The sequence below is a fragment of the Ovis canadensis genome, chromosome 2, assembly GCF_042477335.2.
Source record: "Ovis canadensis isolate MfBH-ARS-UI-01 breed Bighorn chromosome 2, ARS-UI_OviCan_v2, whole genome shotgun sequence".
NCBI lineage: Eukaryota > Metazoa > Chordata > Mammalia > Artiodactyla > Bovidae > Ovis > Ovis canadensis.
In genome coordinates, this window is record NC_091246.1 from 21823592 (window position 1) to 21847520 (window position 23929).

General features: G+C 42.1%; 1 protein-coding gene across 2 annotated transcripts; it reads left to right on the plus strand.

The window, feature by feature from the left end:
• Positions 1 to 141: 141 nt before the first annotated feature.
• ALDOB (aldolase, fructose-bisphosphate B) lies at positions 142 to 13824 on the plus strand. Of its 2 annotated transcripts, XM_069575549.1 has the most exons (10): positions 157 to 605; positions 1909 to 2014; positions 5331 to 5452; positions 6296 to 6507; positions 7538 to 7592; positions 7884 to 8044; positions 8975 to 9058; positions 9901 to 10075; positions 10491 to 10690; positions 13291 to 13824. In XM_069575549.1, the coding sequence occupies exons 3-10, from the start codon at positions 5341 to 5343 to the stop codon at positions 13384 to 13386; spliced, it is 1095 nt and encodes a 364-aa protein (XP_069431650.1). In that variant the 5' UTR covers positions 157 to 605; positions 1909 to 2014; positions 5331 to 5340; the 3' UTR covers positions 13387 to 13824. The 2 variants fall into 2 exon arrangements, with proteins under 2 accessions (XP_069431649.1, XP_069431650.1); XM_069575548.1 differs by lacking the exon at positions 1909 to 2014 and having other exon boundaries at positions 142 to 605.
• The last annotated feature ends 10105 nt before the right edge of the window (positions 13825 to 23929 follow it).

Sequence of the window (23929 nt, forward strand, 5' to 3'; positions counted from 1 at the left end):
ATTAAAAGCATCGGGGAGCCCAGCTTGGTTTGAGGCACTGGGAAGGATCTTTGAGTGTCTCCTCTATGCAGGCACTTTACAGACTCAATGCTTTTGTGAAGTTCAGATCCCACTTTACAGAGGAGGAAGTTCAGGCTCAGAGAAGTGAAAATAATCATGACCAAGGTCATGTGTGTGTAAGTGCTGGAGCTGAGCTAGCATGCTTCCCAGTTTTCCTTGGTGGACTCCAGAGCCCAGTCATCTACTCGGTGCCTGACTGCTCCTCATCCTTTGTCTGTGTTTCCTCATTTGTAAGATAGAGAATCTGGATTGAGAACTACGAGGGCTCCAGATGTCCCTTATAGTGTTAATTAACACTGAGCACAGAGGGTGTGTGAGCATGATTAGAAGGATTGGCTGTTTATGAGCCAATCAGAGTTATTGGTTAAACACCTCTCTACCAGGCCAAGGTGGGAAGGAGAGGCTAAAAGTTAGGGTGGGGGGGGAACCCAACTTGGGTGAGAAGTCTATAAAAACTGGGTGTTGCCGAAAGTTCATCCTATTTGGCAGCTGCTGCCTCATCCACAGCTTCTGATAGATCTAAGAGGACTCTCCTCTCTCAAACTGTAAGTAAAGAACCTCCTTTGTCTACCTGGAGAATACCAGGGAGTCAGAGGTTAGTGATAGCACTAAGCTCAGAGAGGAACGTTTGTTGGCTTTTGTTTTCAGGAAAAGTGTGATGGTGGCTGAAAGTGTGGTGATCTGCTGAAATGATTGTTTTCCTCTCTACCCGTTCTGGTAGATCCAGACTGATCCAGTTACCAGCAGTCCCTGTAAGAGGGCTCTTTTGAGTCTTTGGCTTAGGGGAAGCAGAGTGAATAGTCCTATTTGGTTAGATTCTACTCAGTTTTTTAAATGCGTGCTCATTTCTGCTCCCTGCATAACAGCTGCTTATTCCAGTGATTTATTTACATATCTATCTCCTTCTGTAATTTTCTTCATTCTCTTCCCACACCTATTAATACTTGCACTGAAGTTTCTTTGTCACAGAAATGAACTCTTGGCTTGTTTTTCCCTTCGTCTGCACCCACGGCTCAAATGAGAAAATGGAACAGGCATCACAGAGCATAGTTGTCCTTTGATTATGAATTGTCAAACATTTTCCTTCTTTGATACTTTCTATAACATTTCCTACTATAGAAAATGTATGAAAATCCTACAGCTTAAGATATTCAAAATCAAAAGCTGCTGATGTATTTTGCCATATTTGTTCTACTAACTGAAGAATAGGCATGTTGTGAGGATATGTTGCCTTTTAAAATAAACTTCTCTTTAAATAGCTGGGGCTTCCCCTGTCACTCAGATGGTAAAGAATCTGCATGCAATGCAGGAAACCCAGGTTCCATCCCTGGGTCTAGGAGATTATAGGTACCTAGAGTTCCATTAGCTGATGTGGATCCAGCAGGGGCTCCTGCTCTGCTGCCACCATCACTTGAAGCAAGGTTCATCTGCAGACGATCCAGGCCCAGGCTAGACCTGAGGTGCTGGGTTAGGGAACAGAGTATAGTTGCTGTAAATCTAGGGTTCCCATGGTTTAGGTGCCAGTTTAGAGGAAAGAGCGACACTCAGGTCTCTTTGTGAGCTACTCCACATGTGTTCAAAGGCACCAGGGATCAGGCTGCTTTAGAGTATCTCACTGGACTTGTCACTGTGGAATCAGATACATAACAAAGCTGTGGGCATGTTCCTGCATCTGTATGTGAAAGTGCCAAATGCAGTGCCTGACAGTCATGGGCTCCCAGTGAATAAGCCCCTCATGTCTTCTTGAAAATCCACCTGCCTTGTACATGGAGAAGCAAATGAATTCTCTACACCCTTATATTCTCCAAGAGTTAAATACTGATATTTTACACATTATTATATTTTCAGAGAGTCTCTTTAAAGAAGGCAGAAAGAACTATATAATAGAGTTTCATCTGTTATTCTGCTGAAGAAGGATTGGAAAAAGAATTCCAAGTCATAAGCCAAGTAGAATGTGAGTTACAGTCCTAAAACATCACAACTTAGAAGGGGTATCAGACACATTCTTCCTGGGCCTGAATTTCCTCATCTCTAAAGTCAGCAAGGTTGATACAGATACCTCTAAGTTCGCTCGTAGCTCTGTTTTCTGTAGTTACCTTCTATTCATGTATGTTTGTGCTCGCAACCTTCTCCCAGATTTGCATATGTATTACCTGATAATATGGGGCTTCCCTCGTGGCTCAGGTAAAGAACCTGCCTGCAATACAAGAGAGCCGGGTTTGATCCCTGGGTCAGGAAGACCCCCTAGAGAAGGGAATGGCAACCCACTATAGTATTCTTGCCTGAAGAATTTCATGGACAGAGGTACAGCCCATGGGTCCACTAAAAGTCAGACATAACTGAGCAGGTAACACTTTCACTTATAGCTGTTAATATATTATGTTTAGTAAATAATATAATATATAAACTTATTCACTGAGAAATAAAACACTTTAAAAAACCATAAAGTGAACTATGAGTCACCCCACCCTATTTCATTCCCCAGGAGTAAGCTCAATGTGGTTATTCTCTGCTTATATAGACCCATAAACAGTATGTGTGCATACCATTTTTGTTTAATTTAAAAAAGAGTGACATTATGTATTGCATACTTTTCTGAAACTTGCCTTTATTTTTTCTTAATCATATAATGTAAACAACTTCCTATCACACTTTTTAAAAAGTTGGCATGAGATCTCAGTAAGCAGAAGCTTAGGGACACAGAAATCATTCTCTATCATTACCCGCTTCCAGCTGGCCTCCTCTCATCCAGTGGTGAACATTAGCCTGTGACCCTGTTTTATGATTAACAGAGAAGCAATATTTGTGCTGATGTGGTACAGAACTTTAATCCCTCTGTAGAAGTTTAACTTCTTGTAAACAGTATTGGTTCGATTTGACCTTTTCTCTGTTTTATTTTTTAGTTGAGTCAGCATACTCAGACGGAAGAAAATCACTTGGTAGTAGTAAACAGAAATATGGAAATCCCTTAGGGAGTTATTTTTTCATTAAAAAATAGAAATACTGATTCCAGACATTTTCATAAAGTCTATAAAAAGCATCCTCATGTTTATTATGTGATTCCACAAATACATTCTAAGCAACTACAATGAGTAGGTTGTTCACAGGTCACATGTGATCCATCTTGCAGTGAGACAACCAGAACAAATATTACAGCCATTTAATCCATAGTAAGCTAGGACTCAGAAAAGTTATCAATTTGCCCATGGTCCCAGTGAGGAAGAGGCGGAGCTGGTCCTTGAACCCAGGTCTGTCTGATCTACTTCTGTGTAAATGTGTCAGATATTTATGAATTGGTAATGTGGTGTGGGGTTAATGATGCATAGCTCAAGGATTTTTGGCACTCTGGGCGGAATCACCAAGGACATTAGAGTCACCTAAAGGCCAGTTCCTTTCTCCAGTCTCACTGTTTATGTGGAAGAGGGAGTATTCCTCCTTATCCCTACATGCGCCTTATTAGCTATTTGTCCTGGGACATATAATTAAACTATCTTACATTTTTTTCTTATCTATTATATGGCAGAGGGTATGGAAAAGGGGGAAGCCTGCCTACCTTTTGAGATTATTGTGGGGAGTGCACTTTATAGTGCATGTAAAGCAATTATCAGAGTGCATGGCAGTAAATAGCATTTGCTATTATTGGGCTATGTTTTTCTTTTGTTTTATTAAAGAAACATTTTTTTTTTTTTTGGTATTTTTCAACTCCTTTATGACAGGAGAAAAGTTTAGAGGAGAAATCTAAACTGACAGAGAAAATTTGTACTTTGGCTTGAAGTTCACCAACCTCAGGTTGTCTTAAATCTGACATGAAGATCTGGAGATCAGGTCCAAAGCTAACAGTCCCTGACTACAATTTAGGAACTAATATATAAACAGGGGGAACACTGTCTTCGGGTGGCTGGGATATAAAGGGCATTGGAAAATTATCTTCTTTGTGATTACTGCCCACTACCTGTTCTGGTACCCCAGTGACAGCATTGTGGTTCTGTTCTTGGGGTTAAGTGTTGAAGTGAGAGTAGCCACAGTGAGTGCCATCAGTTACACCTTGTCAGGAATTAGTTCAGTAGCCACTGACTTCTCTATCAAGGGATAGAATACTGACAGCTTGCTTTGAAAAGACACAGAAAATATCAAGGTTGATTTGCCATGAGAAGGACAACTGGGTGGGGTTGCCTCATCCTAGGTGGGACCTTGGACAAGTCAGTTAGCCTCTCCAAGTCTTAGCTTGCTCATTAATTAATGAAGATAATACTTGTCCTCGTTATCTCATTGTTGAATGGATGGAATGAGAAGTGAGGGGTCCCTTAGTTTCCAGGAAGTAAAAAGCAGACATAGGGCATCTACCCTGTGTGTGAGTATATGAGGGGAGAGCAGACAGGGGAAAGGAGGAGACCACAGGGTAATCTTCACTGCCATTTTTTTCTTTGATAATCCAACCTATTCTAATATCCAAGATGAGAGTCCTGTGAGCTTGCATTTTCAAGACTAGCCCTAAGTGGCAGCAAACAGCAGCCTTTAGATGACCACTACTGAGAAGTTGCTTGGGTAGGGGATTTTTGAGCCAGAGTCTGTCCTTGCCAAAGCAGTGAAGCTGAGAATTACTGGAGCAGGAATCATCACATGACATAGGCATAATGTCCAGCCCAGAGGTTAGGAAAAATCCTCCCTGTCTGCCCCAGATAGTCTCACAGGTGGTCGAAGATAAGAAAAAGGAGACGCACTCCACCCTCTATGTCCCAAAGCTGAAGAGAAGTTAAATTCAAGGCCAAATGGCAGCTTCTCCTCCTAAGCTTGCTGCCTAGACAATACTCTGGTGAGACTATAGGCGAACAGAGTAAGGTTAGGAATGGCCACAGAGGTGGAAAGCTTCACTATCTTGGCCTCAAAGTCAGCCAGGGCCCCTGATAGCACCAGGAATCCACAGAATAGAGAGACAGTCAATTACTGCCATGATCCCTGTTTGTCAGATTTAAGCAGATCACTCATTAGTTGGTTGAGTTTTAAGATCAGTCATCCCAGTGATTTCCTGAAAGACATTCTGTTTAGGATCACCATGACATTTGGCATCCCACCTTCATCCATTATGACTAATTGCAACTAGTTAGGCTTCAAAACAGAACAGACCTCATTTGTTTAGCTAGTTGTAGAAATGGGCCAGAAATGTCAGAGGTGCCTATGGGGCTTTTCTGCACACATGCTGTCTTGGGCATGAATCCATGTGAAAGACCCACAGTTCAATTCACAACTAACTGTCCTACACTCTTTTCCAGACCTGTGACCATGGCCCACCAGTTTCCAGCCCTCACTTCAGAACAGAAGAAGGCACTCTCAGAAACTGCCCGACGCATTGTTGCCAATGGGAAGGGGATCCTGGCTGCAGATGAGTCTGTAGGTGAGTGTAGGAAACATCACACTCCAACATCCTCCTGATTCTCCACTTAGCAAAGGCAACGTGATCATATTCTCTCTCCTCTCAGAGGAAAAAAAAGGTTTATGTACACAGGAGGGGGAACAGAAGACTCAGTAAGCACAGACCTTTTGTGTCTTGTCATTCCAGAAGACAGATTTCTGAAAACCAAGTGAACAGGCTCAAGTCCTACATCCAAGCTGTAGCAGGCCAGGAACTCAGTAAGCAGGATGAGACCTCTGCCGCTGATGAGAAGTCAGTGTAAAGCCAGCCAAGGAAGGGCGGTGAGAGCAGCGAAGTGTCAGCGTCAGGAATGGGGCAGAGCTTGTGACTGAGAGCAGCTCAGGATGACACAAGGGAGGGCCTCAATGGCCCCCCGATAAAATGACAGGAGTCAGAGAAGTCAAGAGCCTGCCTAACCCCTCCTTCCACTGTCTATACATCTGGTCAGATCAGGGCTGGACCAGGGGAGAGCTAAAGAGGCCTGAGAGCCTTGCAGCCCCATTTGTGCCCAATGATGGCATATACCTCGATGACATATCCAGCACCTGCGCTTCCTCACCAGCATCGTGATAGCAGCCAGGTCTTTCCCTGGGGAGACAAAAAAGAGAGAGGAGCTCTGAATCACTCAGTCATGCCCAACTCTTTGGGACCCCATGGACTGCAGTCTACCAGGCTCCTCTGTCCATGAGATTGTCAGGAGCTCTGAAGATCTGAATAAAAAAAGAGCATTGCTGTCCATCCTGGTGAGGATCAGTGGTTGGTATGGAGGGGGTTGGCAGGGAAGCACCAGCCTGCTCCTTATGCTGCCTTCACTGGCCCATGTAGGCACGATGGGGAACCGCCTGCAAAGGATCAAGGTGGAGAACACGGAAGAGAACCGCCGGCAGTTCCGCGAGCTCCTGTTCACTGTGGACAGCTCCGTCAGCCAGAGCATCGGGGGTGTGATCCTCTTCCATGAGACCCTCTACCAGAAGGATGGCCAGGGAAAGCTGTTCAGAGACATCCTCAAGGAAAAAGGGATCGTGGTGGGAATCAAGGTGAATACATCTCACTCCCATCTCACCACAGCCACCCTCACAACACAGAGGTTGGGACAGGGCCAACACGAGGAGCACTCTCATCATCTAATTGCTCTTCTCACTCCTTTCCATCCTCACCATCCCACTGAGAAGCAGATCTTCCTCTTGACCTTTCCAGTACCTGCTTCTTTCAACCATTTTCCTACAAAGAACTTAATCACTTTGTGTCTCCATTTTCTCATTTTAAAAGTGGGAATAATAGTACCTTCCTCATAAAGTTCTTATAAAAATAAAGTGAGCTTGTAAAACAGTGCCTGTCACACCATTATTATTTAGTTCATGATAGTTATTACTGTTAAAACACTTAACTGTTCTACTGTAACTAGGTCTTCCAAAACTTCATGAACTTCTCAAGGGTGATCATCCGTATTTGTTGAGTGCTTACAACTCCAGGTGCTCATTTACTCCTCACAACCTCTAGAGATAGACTCAATTATTATCCCTATTTTAGAGATGAGGCAAGAAAACAGAATTACAGGGAGGAGTATAACTTGTCCACAGCAAGGCAAAATTGAAGCCAGTTCAAACCCAGACTGCTGCCTCTTGGGCTCATGACCATAGCCTCTGTTATGCTGACAGTAGAGGCTGCATCCCTATTCCTCTTAACTCCTATAATAGCATAGGGCTTGATATGTGCAGTGCTCGATAAATGTCTCTTGAGTAAATGAATGAATCATTTAAAGGCAGTGGCTCTTATACGGGCACCTCTTCATCTCAGATGCTATCAGATTACTTCTTGCTTCTCAAGCTCCAGGCCTGTGCTTTCCATACTTTCCATCCTCTTAGGGTTGATACTCTTACACTGTTCTTTCCAGATAACTTCACTTCTACTGTGGACTGAATTGTGTCCCCTCAATGACTGATGTACCTTCCTAATTCAACTCCTTGGTTTGTGAAAGATGAGAACTACTATTTAGCACCAGGAGCTCTGCTTGCATTTTCCAGGGACACCTGACACCTGCTAATTGTTAATTATTTATATTCACAGTTAGATCAAGGAGTTGCTCCGCTTGCAGGAACAAACAAAGAAACCACCGTTCAAGGTGAGGATTTTGCCCACTGATATGAATCATGCCAATATATGCCAGAAATGAAGACAAGCAAAGAAGTGATGGAGGGAAACAAACTGTGAATATCACACTAGTTTTAGAGTCACACAGCTGTTCTTCAGCCCCAGCTACTCTATTTAATAACTGTATGCCCTCAGGCTAGTCACTTAAATATTCTGAGTCTCCATTAAAGTGAGATAGCAATATCTACTTTGCAGAATAGTTGTGGGAATTAAAGTAGACAGTGCACATAAAATGCTTATCTTTCTCCCTCATGACTTGCAGGGCTTGATGGCCTTTCTGAACGCTGTGCTCAGTATAAGAAAGATGGTGCTGACTTTGGGAAGTGGCGTGCTGTGCTGAAGATTGACAACCAGTGTCCATCCCATCTTGCTATCCAGGAAAACGCCAACACCCTCGCCCGCTATGCCAGCATCTGTCAGCAGGTGCTCTTCCTTACCCTTGGCCTCAAATATAGTAGGCAAGAGTTTTCTCCAAAGCCCAACTTTCTAATTTTACTGTAACCATACATGATCCTTCCTTTTCTCTCACCACTATAATCTGATGGCGTTTAGAAAAATTTTTTTTTCTGCTTATACTAGGTGTGGTAGAGTAAGATTTGGTTCCACAAGGAATCAAATGAATCCAAAAGGCAAACATAATCAAGTGTGGCCTTCTACCAAAGCACTGTAAGCTGAGTCTTGAAAGCAATCATCTCCTGAGGCCAGGGCATTTGCATGTCTATGCCCCACCGTGGCCAAGGACATGATCCTCTTAATCCCCAGCTCAAGGGTGACAGCCTTGATCTGTTTCCAATTCAAGTAATTTGTTAGAGGATGGTAGCTTGATGCTAAAGTTTCCAACCTGTTGCAAAGTGCCTCTGGGATCCAACTTAAGTCTGATTGCTCGTGTGGGTACAGTGCTAGGGTTACCAGAACTGTGGGTACTTGGAGCTTCCCAATCAGAATTGAAAACATTGCTTGAATTCCTTAGTTAATTCATATGAGAGGCATCTTTATTGGTGATTTAAGCTTGCCTGCCCTAAAAGGATGACATATAGGTTCTGAGGTAGTAGAATAGTCTCTAGAATGATATACAGAAATAGAGTTTGCATTTACTGTACCCCATTTCAAGGAAAACTTTTTTTTTCCCTCACTGTTCTTTTTTGGCTAAACCACAGATGCTCACTAGATATCCCATTAAATTTATTTTCATTGACTTTAAGTCATTTATATGATATTTCTCCATAAGGGCTTCACCCTGTACCAGTTGGAATATCTTAAGGAAACATCTTAAGGAAAAGATCTTATAAATATCTTAAGGAAAAGATCCCAGTGAACAGAGCTTCATTCTGTCCCCTCCATTTTTCTCTTTAGAATGGTCTGGTACCCATTGTTGAACCAGAGGTAATTCCCGATGGCAGCCATGACATGGAACACTGCCAGTATGTTACTGAGAAGGTAAGTCTTAAACATAAAGATGGCAATGCCGGTTAAAAAAATCTGTTTTTAAGTATCAGTTGTTACTTATATATCAGCTGTTACATGTGAGGTATTCTACGGTTAGAAACATTATGCAGTGTTGAGAAGGTAAGGAGGTATTATCAAACCTTCCACTTTTGGGGGCACATGGTACACTCCTGGCGAAAAAGCAGATCTGCATTACCAAGGCCAGGGTTTAAGCATCCATATTCCCAGTTGTGGGACCTGGGGCAAGTCGTATTATCTTTTTGGACCTCATTTCCATTATGTTTAAGAGATTTTAAAATAAGATGAGGCTTCCATGAGAAAATGTAATTAGAAGGTGATTTTTTCACATATAACTTTCTAAATTAGCCATGTACATCCGTAAGAAAGTCCTCAGTTTCTCCACTTGCAAAATGAGGTGGGCTGAAATGAGCTCTGAAAGCACTCCTGTCTCTAAAATTTATATTTTTATGATCACTCAGCTTCAATAGGGATGGAGAATGGAGGATGATTTGGATGTCCCCAGCAAATTAAATCAAGGCAGACTCAATTGACAGAAGGAAGTAATGGGAAGGAAGCAGTGAGGGGCTTCTGGGAAGCAGAGCCATCCGGGTAGTCCATGCAGTGAGCAGTTAGGGGAGGGGCAGCTGGGACAGGCTGGCTTGGCTGTGATTTGCAGGCATCACCCTGATTGAGCCTGAGGGCTGGTTGGAAGCTTCGGGCAAGCAATGTGTGGGGATTCCTTCATCCTCCTTCCCTACAGTGTAGAAGTGCCGTGGTCAGATGACTCTATGGCTGGCTCTGGGTCTCACCTATGTGGGTCTTTTGTCCTTCAGGTCCTGGCTGCTGTATACAAGGCCCTGAATGACCATCACGTTTACTTGGAGGGCACCTTGTTGAAGCCCAACATGGTGACTGCTGGACATGCCTGCACCAAGAAGTATACTCCAGAGCAGGTGGCAATGGCCACGGTTACAGCTCTCCACCGTACCGTTCCTGCAGCTGTGCCTGGTAAGATTTTCTTTCTTCTCTAACTTGAGGTCTTAGTCCTCACTCTTTGAAGGAGTGCCAGAAGCATTTGCATATGTCCAGGACTCTCCTTCCAGCCATGAAACAGATCTCTGCTATCTCACAGGTAGCCAACACTTCCCCCTCAAACTCCATGATGCCACCTATCCTGAGTCCATCAAAATACATACAATCCATTTATTTCCTTGACATTTCACTGCCCTTTTATTTACTAAATCCCTTCTCTCCTCAGCCCAGCTAGCCTCAGCAAAGGCAAGCTAATTTCTCCAACCTAGTCCCATGCAAATCAAGTGGGGAAAAGATTGAGCCATGACATTTCTTTTAGGCTCCTTGCTTGCTTTCTCAAGTAGGGTACAGAGCCAAGATTAGTGGAGTGGAATGGCTTCTCTCCTTCCAGGCATCTGCTTTTTGTCTGGTGGCATGAGTGAAGAGGATGCTACTCTCAACCTCAATGCTATCAACCTTTGCCCTCTACCAAAGCCCTGGAAACTAAGTTTCTCTTACGGACGAGCCCTGCAGGCCAGTGCACTGGCTGCATGGGGTGGCAAGGCTGAAAACAAGAAGGCAACCCAGGAGGCCTTTATGAAGCGGGCCTTGGTAAGACACTTCTTCTTATGTACTTAATCAAGTGGATTCTTGGGACCTGGCTCTCATTGCTTTCTTCAGGCCATGATGGACTCCAGAGAGTGTCTACCAGGTATTTGAAATTGTGGCATTAGAGCTTAGTAGGAAAGTCAAGGCTGGAGAGAGTTTTGACCTCTCCACACAGGGAGTATAATTGATGTTAGTAGATTGAAGGACAATTCCACAGAGACACTTTAGAGGGACAATGAGAGGGCCAAGGAATGAACATAGGATATCTTTCATTTTGAGAAGATGAAGAGGAGAAGCCACCAAGACAAGCAATGATTATATATATTAAGATGAACTAAGGATTCTAGGAACAAACAGAACAAAGTTTCAAAGGGTCAATAACAGCACCCTACAAAGAGGTTAAAAATAAAGGTGGGAAAGGCTTTGGAGATACTGGCATTGAAGGGCATATCAGTGACCCTCAACAAAACGGGTTCAATAAAGAAAAGGTGCCCATTCAAGATGCTTGTCAGAAAAAGACACAGAAAGGTTACCAGGAACAATGAGGACAAAGAAGGGTCTTATTCAACTACTAACATTCCTTTTTGAGTACATATGAACCAAGGATTGGGGTGAACAAAGCAGACACAGCCAGTGCCTTCAGGGGACTTAGAGTTTAGCCAAATAGGAAAGAGCTTGGCATGTTTAAATGTAAAGCAGAAGGATCCAGAGGAGAGATTAAAGATTAGGAAAGGACAGAAACTTAGAGGAAACAGTGCTACATGAGACAAAATGTTAAATACAGGTGGCAGAGTTGGTCTTAGAAAGGAGGGAAGAGATAGCAAAAAAGAAATAGAATGAGTTTGGAATCAAGTCTGTGGAGGTGGAGAGATGCAGTGGTTGATCATTGATTACAGGTGAGGGCATCTGTTGAGAGTGATAAGGGAATGGAGATTTTGGTCTTCACAGTGGGGAACTTGGAATAGTTGTTGAAGTAGTTGCTAGGAAACTGACCAGAGGTTATGGCTAAGCATCAAGCAAGGCACAGTTGAAATGAATTTGTTTGGTATGTTAAATTAGATCCTGAATGTTCCCGACAGCATGTAGGATGATTCAGATCAGCCTAAATGGGAAAGAGCAGGGTTGAAGAATCAGAGTTTAACAGGGAGATGGAACAAATTTGAGTCATAGCCTTATCCAGCTTGCTGCTGATGATGAGAGGGGAGCCTGGGCAAAGAATCAGGTGTAGCCAAAATTTTGATGATATGGCACTAAAGGAAAGGAAGGCTACAGAGAAGCTAAAAACATCATCTCAGAGGTGTAAGAGAGGTGTGAGATTTTAGAGGTAGTGCTTTACCTTTTGGTGATGATGGGTGTGGCTCTGCTGGTGTGTGGCTGATAAGGTGGGAAGATATAGCAAATATGATGAAGGGATTATGCAAGTAAGGGTTAGCAACACAAAAGAAGGGATGCTAAGCTTGTCATCTAGAACAGTGGTTCTCAAGTTGAGCATGCATCCAAATCACCTGACGGAGAAGGTGACGGAACCCCACTCCAGTACTCTTGCCTGGAAAATCCCATGGACGGAGGAGGCTGGTAGGCTGCAGTCCATGGGGTCGTAAAGAGTCGGACACGACTGAGTGACTTCCCTTTCACGTTTCACTTTCATGCATTGGAGGAGGAAATGGGAACCCACTCCAGTGTTCTTGCCTGGAGAATCCCAGGGACGGGGGAGCCTGGTGGGCTGCCGTCTCTGGGGTCGCACAGAGTCGGACATGACTGAAGCGACTTAGCAGCAGCAGCAGCAGCCAAATCACCTGAAAGGTGTGTTAAAATGCAGGTGGCTGTACCCAGCCACTGAGTTTCTGATTCAGAAGATCTGGGGTTAAGCTGGAGAATTTCCATTTCTAACAAGTGCTTAATTAGGTCCATGAAACCTAACTTTGAAAATCATTGTAGATGTAGAAATAAGTCCTGGAGAGATCAGAAAATGGCAACAGTGACTTGAAGACAGGTACTGTTAAGTGGCATTTGAGTGTTATGACAGGTTTCATAATTCTGAAGTCAACTTTAATTGGAATTTACACAGGGTATCATGATATTACAATAACAACTACATAAAAATTATATATTCTTATGGACAAATATATGTAGAAAATGTAAAACATTAAATTATTTTTTTCTTTTTGCTATAGTGAAGCTTCAGCTACACTTGCCTGATGTTTGGCAATATGTCTGGTCATTTTCCTAGCAGACTACTCAACTACTATTCCAAGGTTCCCAAATTGGAACTGAGATTTCCTTTTCCCGATCACTGTATGAGTGAGAAGTTTCTCAGTTTTAATTTCTAGGATGGCTGTTGCAGTATTACTGGTGCTAAAAAGAAATCTTCTTAGTTACACAGAGTTCAGGCTTGCCTGAGAAATGCTCAGAAAACTGGGATTTTAAAAAGGAAGTAAGGATAAAAGCATAAAAGGAAGAAATGGTATCAGCAGCAATATTTAGCAAAACCACTGTATGGACGAAAAATCTCCATGAAGGTGTAGCTGGTTTCAAATGAGAAGCAAAGAGGATGAAGCTCAGGTTGCTCTAACTCGGTCTCCTCTCTCACACTTGTGTTTTAGGCTAACAGCCAGGCAGCCAAAGGACAGTATGTTCACATGGGCTCTTCTGACTCTGCTTCCACCCAGTCGCTCTTCACTGCCAGCTATACCTACTAGAACCCGAGGCTGACCAGCTTGGCTCTGGCGCTCTAGGTGTCTTGGTAGGAGGGCTGAAAAGAAACAACGACTTTTCGACTGACCCTGGAAATTAGATGAAATTAGGTTGCAAACTGCTGGAAACACAACACATGTTAATTTCTTAGACACAAGCGGAAAAAAATCAGTTATGGAAACATAAATCTGAATATCAGGGATCTGATGAAATCTCACCCAATGGTTTCCTTACAACGCTTCTAGCTCCCCACACCCCAAAGTATCTATCTAAGAACAGACTTTAAAACAGAACCAGCTCTCCATCCAGATCACCAAATGAAATACCTCCCAAGCCGAGTGCAGAGAAGCTCATCTTATTAAACAGTCTTAGCAGTGGTAGGTTATGAAGGAGACAGCTGCAACCAAAAAAGGAAATAAAGTGTTCTACAAACCTTTAGTTCATATCAGGTTTTACTTTGTGCTCTTGCTTTCAAAGGATTTGATACATTTCATTACCTTTGACTCTACAGACCTGACTGCCATTAGCGTCAGGATCCTCAACACTGGTTACTTGTTGGATTAACCTGGCAAAATTAAAAAACCCAGGATGCTCAGGCCACGCTCCAGCCAAGTTTGAGAACTACCAAGCTAGATTTCAAGTTTGAGGGTATTTAGAAATGAAGGCTATTTATAAGGTGAAGCAAGCTACATTGAAAAATGATTCCAAACAACATAAGGAGTGTAATAAAGCAATCACTGTGACGCTGATGCTTGGAACATTTCTCATCAGATGGCACAGGTTTGGTGACACAGGACTGCATCTTCCTCTGCACATCCAAGCACACCACGTAGTTTTGCAGAAAGTAATATTCACATAATTATGCTTATTGGCTTCTGATTTTCAGAATTAACCTATAAAGCATTAAAGACAACCATAGTTACAAGAGAGAATTTAATTATAACTTTGGACAATGTAATAGTAATGATTTTGGTGAAAAAAAAAAGTAACGTTTTAGCTGAGAGGAGCTGAGAAATTCAAGGGGGAGAAGACGTGGAGGAAAGCAAAGAAAACAGTAATTTACTTAATGGGGAATTAGGCTACTACTTGAAATTGATGGATTAAGAAGTAGTGCTTGAAAAAAAGTGCTTTGAATCTATTAAAATACAAGGGAAATGGATTTAATCATTAAAATATTTCTACCTATAACAAAAATATAGGAGAAGGTAGTAAACTAAATTCTTTGTCTGGAAGACAAAGTTTTCTAAATATTACTTAGAGTGGATAAATTAGGAAGTAGAGGTATAAACATATGATTTAGAGTAATAAGACAGAATTAATTCAAAGGGACTTCTGAGGGAAAAGACTTGGGAATGGGGCACAGGGAAGATGTTTACTTACGTGCTTCTACAACGTTTGAGTGTTTCTTTCCATGGGGCTGTATTACTTTTCTAAAAACAACTACTAATATATTCATATAAACAATTCAAACCTACTTAGAGGTTATTTAATCCAAGGCTCTCATTCTACAGGTGATAAAACCGAATCTAGAGAAATTAAATTACTTGAGACAGTCATACATTTAGGGGTTTAGGGTAAAGTTGAGAGATTAGAATTTAGGTCTTTTTCTCCTATAATGGACACACGGTCAGGGAAGAAGGTAAGGGCAGGGCAACAGGCTGTGTTCAGTACCTCTGCCACCAGCACTATTGATCTTTTAGATTTCTTTTTGCATTCATCTGCTCAATCATCAGCAAGTAGTTGATGTGCTAAACTGTCCTAAATGCTGGTGACACTTGATGTGACGAAGCTTTCCTGCCAGAAATTTTTTATCTAGAGCTTATTCAGCTTCCCTAGTGGCTCAGACAGTAAAGAATCTGCTTGCAATGCAGGAGACATGGGTTTGATCCTGGTGTTGGAAAGATCCACTGGAGAAGAAAATCACTACCCACTCCAGTGTTCTTGCCAGGACGGAGGAGCCTGGCAGGCTACAGTCCATGGGACTGCAAAGAGTCAGACATGACTGAGAGACTAACATTTTCATTTATTCAGTGTCACTGACCCTAAGTTGTAAAGAAACCTCTCAGATTCTCATTTATGGTTGGGCAGAAATTTATAATCAAGGTTGAGCTATTTATATCTTTTGGTCAAAGCTGAATTACATTACACTGTGGGTGAGGATTTATATATTTTCCCTGGCTATCTGATGTATTTTCCTGACTGCAGTTGTCTTTGAAATCTCAACCCCAGTAATTTCCTTCACTCACAGTAATATGAAGACAAATGTTACAAACTTCAGTTCCTATTAACTGTGTGGTCACTGAGTGAATGCATTAGTTGTGTCCTAGTTTTTAGTACACTGTCAGATTTATTCTAGGAGTTACTGAAAATCTACTAAAAATAAAACCTGGTACCAGGCACTGAAAGTAAGTAAGAAAAGTTTCAGCTTTAGAGTAGCTATGATATTTGCATACCAAGCAATTAAATTTGAGTAGCTAAGCCAGAAACACAAATGCCACTGACTGTGGGTTGGGAAGTGGGGAGGAGAGTCTATCAATATGGCTGGGTGCAGAAAGGGAGGAGGTGACATTTAGTTTGGACATCACAGGATGGCAAAAGCAAAGGAACTCTTAGAAAAGGAACTGCCTTTGTATGAGGAAACATTTGAATAATTCACTGGGAGGAGATGGGACTTCGAAGGCATAAGTAGCAAAAGCTCAGGCCACAGAATAATTACTGAATGCTGGAAGGAATAATAAAAAGGAATTTGGTTTTGCTACGAAAAGGAAGAGGGAGAGAAGTGAGGGAAGAGGCTGGGAAATGGCAGACGGGAAAGGCTAGGGCAATGTGGAATTGTGGAGATGTCTAAAAGACTTCTGAGAAGGAGAGAAATATCAACCAATCTAAACCTATTTGTCTTCTTGAGAGCAAGGGCTGAGTTTCACATATGAGTCCACATCATCCTTCACGAAACCAAGATGCTGAGATGATTCATAATGTGAACTGATTTAGCAGAAGCCAACTGTAACAATGAGAATATATGCTTCTAGAAACTTGCAGAAATCTTGAAGCAGGCTTTGGGCAAATCAGGAATGGGACTTCTAGACCATCTGATCTAGCTGTGCTGGGGTAAGAGTCTCTAGCTGACACTGACATTTCATTCACAGCAACAATGGAGGAAAGTGGCATCCAGTGTGCTAGGGAATTCTTCAAGGTCACATAACCTGTAGTGAGACTTAGGCTGGTATGATCTGCAAAGTCCTATGGGAAGGCAGTACTCATAGGGAAGCACAGGTTCTGGAGTCTGACAGTCTAGGTTCCAATGCTGGCTCTGCTGCTTCCTAGTCGTGTGACCTTGGACACCTTATACAACCTTTCTGTGGTCAGTTTCTTCCTCTCCAGAATAATAGTATCATGAACTATTGAGAGATTAAATGAGTCAATACATCTCAGTGACACATTCAGAATCTCTTATCCACAACTCTGAAATCCAAAAAGCTTTAAAAACCAAAAATTTTCTCAAAAGTTTACAGCAAATTATTTGGTAGCAAACCCTAACTCAAGAATGTGATCTTGATTCCACTTGACGGGAAGCACAGATGTGTCTGATGATAGGAGCTGACTCAGACCCTATAGAGGGGATGATGAAATACATAGCATAAACATATATTTGCTCTCTAAAATATAAAAAATTTGATTTGTGAAACATATATGTTCTCAAAGCTCAAAGAATTGTGAAGCTGTTTTTTAGAACAATATCTGCTATACTTCTAGAATAACAGATGAACTTTCCATGCTCTAGAGTCCCAAGGCTCATGTAATCCTACGAATTCTCGAAGCATATTTTTTACGGAAGATAAATTAAGAGACAGGAGTAACAGCAAAGCTCAACAGTCAGTTACAGCTCTATTTTCATCACTCGAATATGGTTTTCTGGCTGTAACACACTCTGTCCTAAGGCTCCTGAAATAGTCTAACACTCAGAACTGGGTGCCACTATATGTAGACATATATAAAATCAGTCAGCAAGTATTCATTTAGCACTACTGTATGCTTGGTGCTGAAAATAATACTATATCGTCCTTGTATGCTTACCATTGAGATGAGGAAGGCAAGCATACAGTTAGGAAACAAAATGGTATACAATAATGTGCTAAATTACACTGGTATAAGTAAGGTGCTAAAATCAAAAGAAGCGGTATGAATTGCAGACAGTTTATTGCTAGTTGTATGATCTTTGGATCTTGAGTCTCAGTTTTCCCATCTGTAAAAATAGGTTTGCTGTTAGATTAGCAATATTTTTTGTAAAGTGCCAGATATATAAGTCATGAATAAATATTTTATTTTTTCTCTGTCAGTTGGCTCTTAAAAGAATGGTAAAGGCAGTTGAGTGGAAGTGAAGATGAATTGACCATGTCCTGATTAGAGTACAGATTGTATATTTTGAGGAAGTTGTGGGAAATTAGATTAAAATGGTGAGAAATTAGATTAAAATGGTGAGGCCAAGCAGAGTGGCACAGTGGGGTGGGAGAGCAGACTGGGCAGGGATATTAGGAAAAGTTTTGCCTTAAAGCAATGAGAAATGGGGACCTTTGAGTAATCTTTGATCAGGGAATAACATAATAGAAGAGTATTGCTGAAAATTAGTTTTTATACTGTAGAATATTGGGAGGAAACTGGGAGCCAGCTAAGTGGGCATAATAGCAAATCAACATAGAGCCGAGCCTCTGGGTGGCAGAAGTCAGTGAGTGGATGTGACATCTTTATTTTGATTTTAAAATATTTATTATTTTCATTTATTTGGCTGCACCGGTTATTTGGTTGCAGCACTCAGGATCTTGGCTGCAGTATGCAGGATCTTGAGTTGCAGAATGTGGGATCTAATTCCCTGAGCAGGGATAGAACTTAGGCCACCTGCATTGGGAACATGGAGTCAGCCACTGGATCTCCATAGAAGTCCCTAACATGACATCTTTAGGTTGGGAAAAACAACCCCAGACTCTCCTTATGTAGCGTAGCTATTTGCCATCCTAATAAATCTGTTCTACTGGAACTTGAAAGGCAAACACTGGGACAAATGAAAATCCAAAATTCTTTTGCATCTAATTCTCAAAAAGAGGCTGATGGGCGTGCACAGACTTAGCCCTCTGAGTATGGTGGCACAGTGAAATATAGAGCATCTTCTAAGCACATAACTAATTCTTCCGGTAGTTCACAGCAACCAGCGGTATGCCGCAGTCCGAGGTCTCAGGTGTGCCCTCTTCAGATGTCCAAGGTCAAGGCATCTTTGTGCAGCCACATCCAGAGTTTCCTTGTCCTGCCCTGGTTTTCCCAGGGGGAATTTACAGGTCAGAATGCAGTGGATCCAGGGACACAATGACTATCATGTGATAAAGGTTTATCTTAGCCATTGGACTGATATCAGAAGTATGTTCTTGAGAACATGGCTCTTGGACTGAAAATATCACAGGCAAAATTATGAATTATGTTTTATTTGTGCAAAATGTATCAAAACTAGGTGTCTTGGAAAGCTGGGTGATTTTCTTTTTTACTGGCAGTCTTTCTGCTGTGGAATACATGATTTACTATTCACTCCCCAGTGAATGAGAATAAAGGACTTCCCGGTGCCACTATATAACTAATACCTGGCAGATATTTTTTAAAAATACATTTTAATTGGACTTGTCCCATTTGCACAGTAAATATATCTGTCCTTTTTCTATTTGGCCATGCTTATAGCCAAATAAGCTATAGCTTATAGCTCAGATAGTAAAGAAATCACCTGTAATGCAGGAGAGCTGGGTTCGATCCCTTTGTCGGGAAGATCTCCTGGAGAAGGAAATGGTGACCCACTCCAGTATTCTTCCCTGGAGAATCCCATAAACAGAGGAGCCTGGTGGGCTACAGTCCATGGGGTCATAAAGAGTTGGACATGACTGAGCAACTAACACATTGTTATAGAGAAAGCTTTGGTGGTGGTGGTTTAGTTGCTCAGTCGTGTCCTACTCTTGAGACCCCATGGACTACAGCCTGCCAGGCTTCTCTGTCCATGGGATTCTCCAGGCAAGAATACTGGAGTGGGTTGCCATTTCCTTCTCATCTCACCCCTACCAATACCCAAGGCCACAAAACAATTTTGAAGGAGGTAGAGAAGGAAGATGAAGGATAAAAATTACAAATGAGGAATAGTAACTTCAAAAAATGATTGGAATATCTTTTTTTAAATTGAAATTTACTCTGCAAGCAAATATCATACTCAACTGGGTATGCTGGGTATGCCCCTAGATTTGCTGCTGCTATCTTCCTTTAGGAAGACAGATGAAAATGAAAGGCCTCACTCATCAAAATTACAAGTAAATGGAGTATTACAGTAGTTAGCTTCCTTTTTTATTTTCTTTTTGCCAGCAAAGACTCCTTTCACCTACTCTATTTATGTATTTGGCTACACTGCATGTCTTGTGGGATCTCAATTTCCCAACCAGGAATTGAATCTAGGCCCATAGCAGTGAAAGGGCCAAGTCCTAACCATTCGACCACCAGGGAATTCTTTCACCTGCTCATTTTAAACTGTTATCTACTATGATGAAAATGTTATATTTCAATTCTGGTGGACTAATATCGGTGAAACATTGTTTCTGGGTATGTCTGTGAAGGTGTTTCTGAAACAGAGTTGCATATTAAGTCTGTAGACTGAGTGAAGAAGATTGCCTTCAATAATGCTGAGTGCATTACCCAATTTGTTGAGGGTCTGAACCAAGCAGAAAGGTGGAGGGCAAATTTGTTCTCTGCCCAAGTGGGGCATCCATCTTCTCTCTTTGGACGTCAGTGTTTCTGGTTCTTAGGCTTCTTTGGATTCAGACTGAATTACACCATTGGCTTTCATAGTTCTCCAACATATGGAGAGCATGCCATGGGACATCATATATTCTAATCACATGTGCTGTGCTATGCGCAGTTGCTAAGTCACGTCTGATCCTTTGCATCTGCATGGACTGTAGCCTGCAAGGCTCCTCTGTCAATGGGATTTTCCAAGCAAGAATACTGGAGTGGGTTGCCATTTCCTACTCCAGGGGATCTTCCCGACTCAGGGCTTGAAGCTGCGTATCTTGCATCTCCTGCATTGGCAGGCAGATTCTTTACCACTCTACCACCTGGGAGCCCAATTCCTATAATCTATCATTCTGTTGTTTAGTTGCTCAGTTGTATCTGACTCTGCAACCCCATGAACTGTAGCCCGCCAGGCTCCTTTCTCCATGGACTTTCCCAGGCAAAACTACTGGAGTGGGTTGCCATTTCCTTCTCCAGGGGATCTTCCTGACCCAGGGTTTGAACCTGCATCTCCACACCTCCTGCTTTGCAGAGAGATTCTTTACTGCTGAGTCACTAGGGAAGCTCCTATCTATATATCTATCCTACTGGTTTATTGGTTTTCTCTGGAGAACCCCAAAACATCTCATATTTTGCTTCATCTGCTTTAACCCTAATTTTCTTTCTGACTGTTCCATGTGTTAACTCCAAGGAATCTGAATAATGCCGTAGAAGCCAATGCAGGAGACACAAGAGATGTGGGTTCAGTCCCTGGGTTGGGAAGAGTCCCTGGAGTAGGAAATGGCAACCTGCTCCAGTATCCTAGCCTGGAAAACTCCATGGACAGAGGAGCCTGGAGGACTACAGTCCATGGGGTTGCAGAATTGGACAAGACTGAGAGACTGAGCACACACATTAAAAGTTCAGCCTTTTCCTTCAGCTGGGCCCTAAATAAAACCCCAAAAGCCCTCCCCAAGTTTTTGATTGGTTCTTTCCCATTGTCCCTAATGGCTACTCAAAACTATCACTATTGACAAGGTTCCCAACTCTACTGCTCATGGTAGTCACCCCTCTTCCTTTCCTCTCATGAATTTGACTGTTTTTGGAAAATGGGTCATCTCAAGTGTATTCCATTGCTTTCTCTTCCCTCAAAGTGAAAGTTGCTCAGTGGAGTCCAACTCTTTGAACCCCATGGACTATATACAGTCCATGGAATTCTCCAGGCCAGAATACTGGAGACGGTAGCCATTCCCTTCTCTAGATCTTCCCAACCCAGGGATTGAACCCAGGTCTCTGGTATTGCAGGTAGATTATCAGCTGAGCCACCAGAGAAGCCCTCTCTTCCCTCAGCCAGACACTAAATTTGTACTCTTTACTTTTCTCCCAATTGGGAGGAAAAAAGCTGTCATAATAAGTCCTCCCATTAGGGCTAAAATTCATCTTTGCTTATCTAATAATTCAATTTTCAGCTGCTCTCCCTTATCTTCAGTTTCTCCCTCAACTGGGTATCTATTCAGAATGGAAAAATACTCAAGTTTTTCTCTTTAAAAAATTTCCCTTCTTTTTATTCCCTTTTACAGACCAGTAAAATTAAGAATCGGAAAAGGCAATGGCACCCCACTCCAGTACTCTTGCCTGGAAAATCCCATGAACGGAGGAGCCTGGTAGGCTGCAGTCCATGGGGTCGCTGAGAGTCGGACATGACTGACCGACTTCACTTTCACTTTTCACTTTCATGCATTGGAGAAGGAAATGGCAACCCACTCGTGTTCTTGCCTGGAGAATCCCAGGGACGGGGAAGCCTGGTGGGCTGCCGTCCATGGGGTCACAGAGTTGGACACGACTGAAGCGACTTAGCAGTAGCAGCAGCAAAATTAATAATAATCAAGAAGGGTTGTCATGTTTTTAAAACTAAAGACATACAGTCAGATCAAAATTACTATTATTTCATGAAAGGACTTTTATTTCTAAGCGGGGCATTATTTCAGAATAAGGCTAAGATCTTGAATCAATTTAGCTTTTTTTACAAAGACATTATATTGTCCTTGTTTTACCATTGAATGTAGACGTTACCTTTTCACCATGAATTTACAGTATTTGAGAATTGATGTACTCTTCAGACACTATTTAAGCCCCTGAAAACTGGCTCTTCTCTATTTCAGAAGCTGCTCTTACAGAACTCATTAATGACTTTTTAATTATCCAATCTAAAGGACACACTTCAACCCTATTTGACATCTCTGCAGCACTCTTCCAGGTCACTTCCCTGTACCAATTATCACTATGTACTGGGTTTCCCAGGTGGTGCTAGTGGTTAAGAACCCACCTGCCAATGCAGAAGATATGAGATGTGGGTTTGATCCTGGGATTGGGGATTTCCTGGAGGAGGGTATAGCAACCCACTCCAGTATTCTTGCTTGGAAAATTCCACTGACAGAGGAGCCTGGCAGGCTATGGTCTATAGGGTTACAGAGTTGGACACGACTGAAGTGACTAAGCATGCACACGCTGGGTTTTCCACACTTCTGGCTGTTTCTCAGTCTCCTTTGAATCTTTCCCAGTCACTCAACAAGGCTGGCCCTCAGGATTCTGCTCTGGATTTATTTTCTCCTTAAATCTTAATTCATTTCTGTGTCTAAGCACTGGTGAATTCCTAAATCAAACTCTAATCCAGATCTTCCCTATGCACCATATCTACATCTAATCTTTAGACATCTCTCACAGACCAAACATTACATGCTCAAAAACTTGAGTAATTAATCTCCTCATTCCACACTAGGTGCACCTTCTTCCTCCTCCACCCTCAGGATTGAGTACCAACCGGCCAAACCCACTCTGAATCTTTTCTCTTCTTCAGCCTTTCTCATCCAACTAGCAATCAAGTTTTACTCTGCATTTTTCAAGTTCATATCCTTCTTTCATCTGGCCTTAAAGGCACCACAACCTCTCAACAGTACTACTCTTAAGAGACTCTTTGAAGTTAACATGGAAACGACAGGCCCTTGAACCCTTCCTTTGTGCAATTTTCTGAGGTTAAGATCCCCAGATCTAAGAAAGGGCAAGAACCAGTTTTTTCTGGCCTATTCATTTCCACATCACCTCGAGTTAAAATGAAGGCACCACAAGATATGTGTATATTTGGAAAGGTACACAAGAATCTGGGGTACCTGTAATATTTCTTAAGTGGAGTACCAGTTATTTAGGGGTTTACTTGTGAAAACTGAACTGTATTCTTAAAATGTGTCCTTACTCAACATATCATAAATAGAAGAAAAACATTACCATGGGATTTTAGGCAGAAATCAAGTCCTGTCTCTTAAGCACGATGCTTGTTTATGGGCAGTCTTGCCTCTTGTCACATTCCTATCACGAGTTCACTCTGTAGCTACCAGATCCTCACAACCCTGTTTTCAGACAGTATTCATCTTTTCTAGTACTCGATTGTCTCATCTTAGGCGTCATTTCCTCCTGAAAGATTCAACTTTCTCCTTCCCAGTCTTCTACGAACTTCATATCCCTCTCTAAAACCCCCTGGCTATTTCTATCATTTCCTTGGAAAAAAGTAGTGTATACTGCAGTGGACTTGCTTAAAAACAAAAACTAAAACCTTTCTGGCTATGCTTTTTTGTAACCAATGAACTGAACACATAAGAACCATTTCATTGTTACTGGAATTTGGAGCTAAGATGCAAGATTCACATTCAAGTATGTTAAAAATTATGTACTTTTAGTGGGAACACCTCGAACCATGGCCCCAAATTA

Bases quoted from the DNA above. Each gene is read 5' to 3' on its own strand.
- ALDOB (XM_069575548.1), top strand. From the start codon at position 5,341: ATGGCCCACCAGTTTCCAGCCCTCACTTCAGAACAGAAGAAGGCACTC. The intron at 8,045-8,974 runs GTGCTCTTCCTT...TTTTCTCTTTAG, and splicing joins ATGCCAGCATCTGTCAGCAG to AATGGTCTGGTACCCATTGT. The intron at 10,076-10,490 runs GTAAGATTTTCT...CTCTCCTTCCAG, and splicing joins CGTTCCTGCAGCTGTGCCTG to GCATCTGCTTTTTGTCTGGT.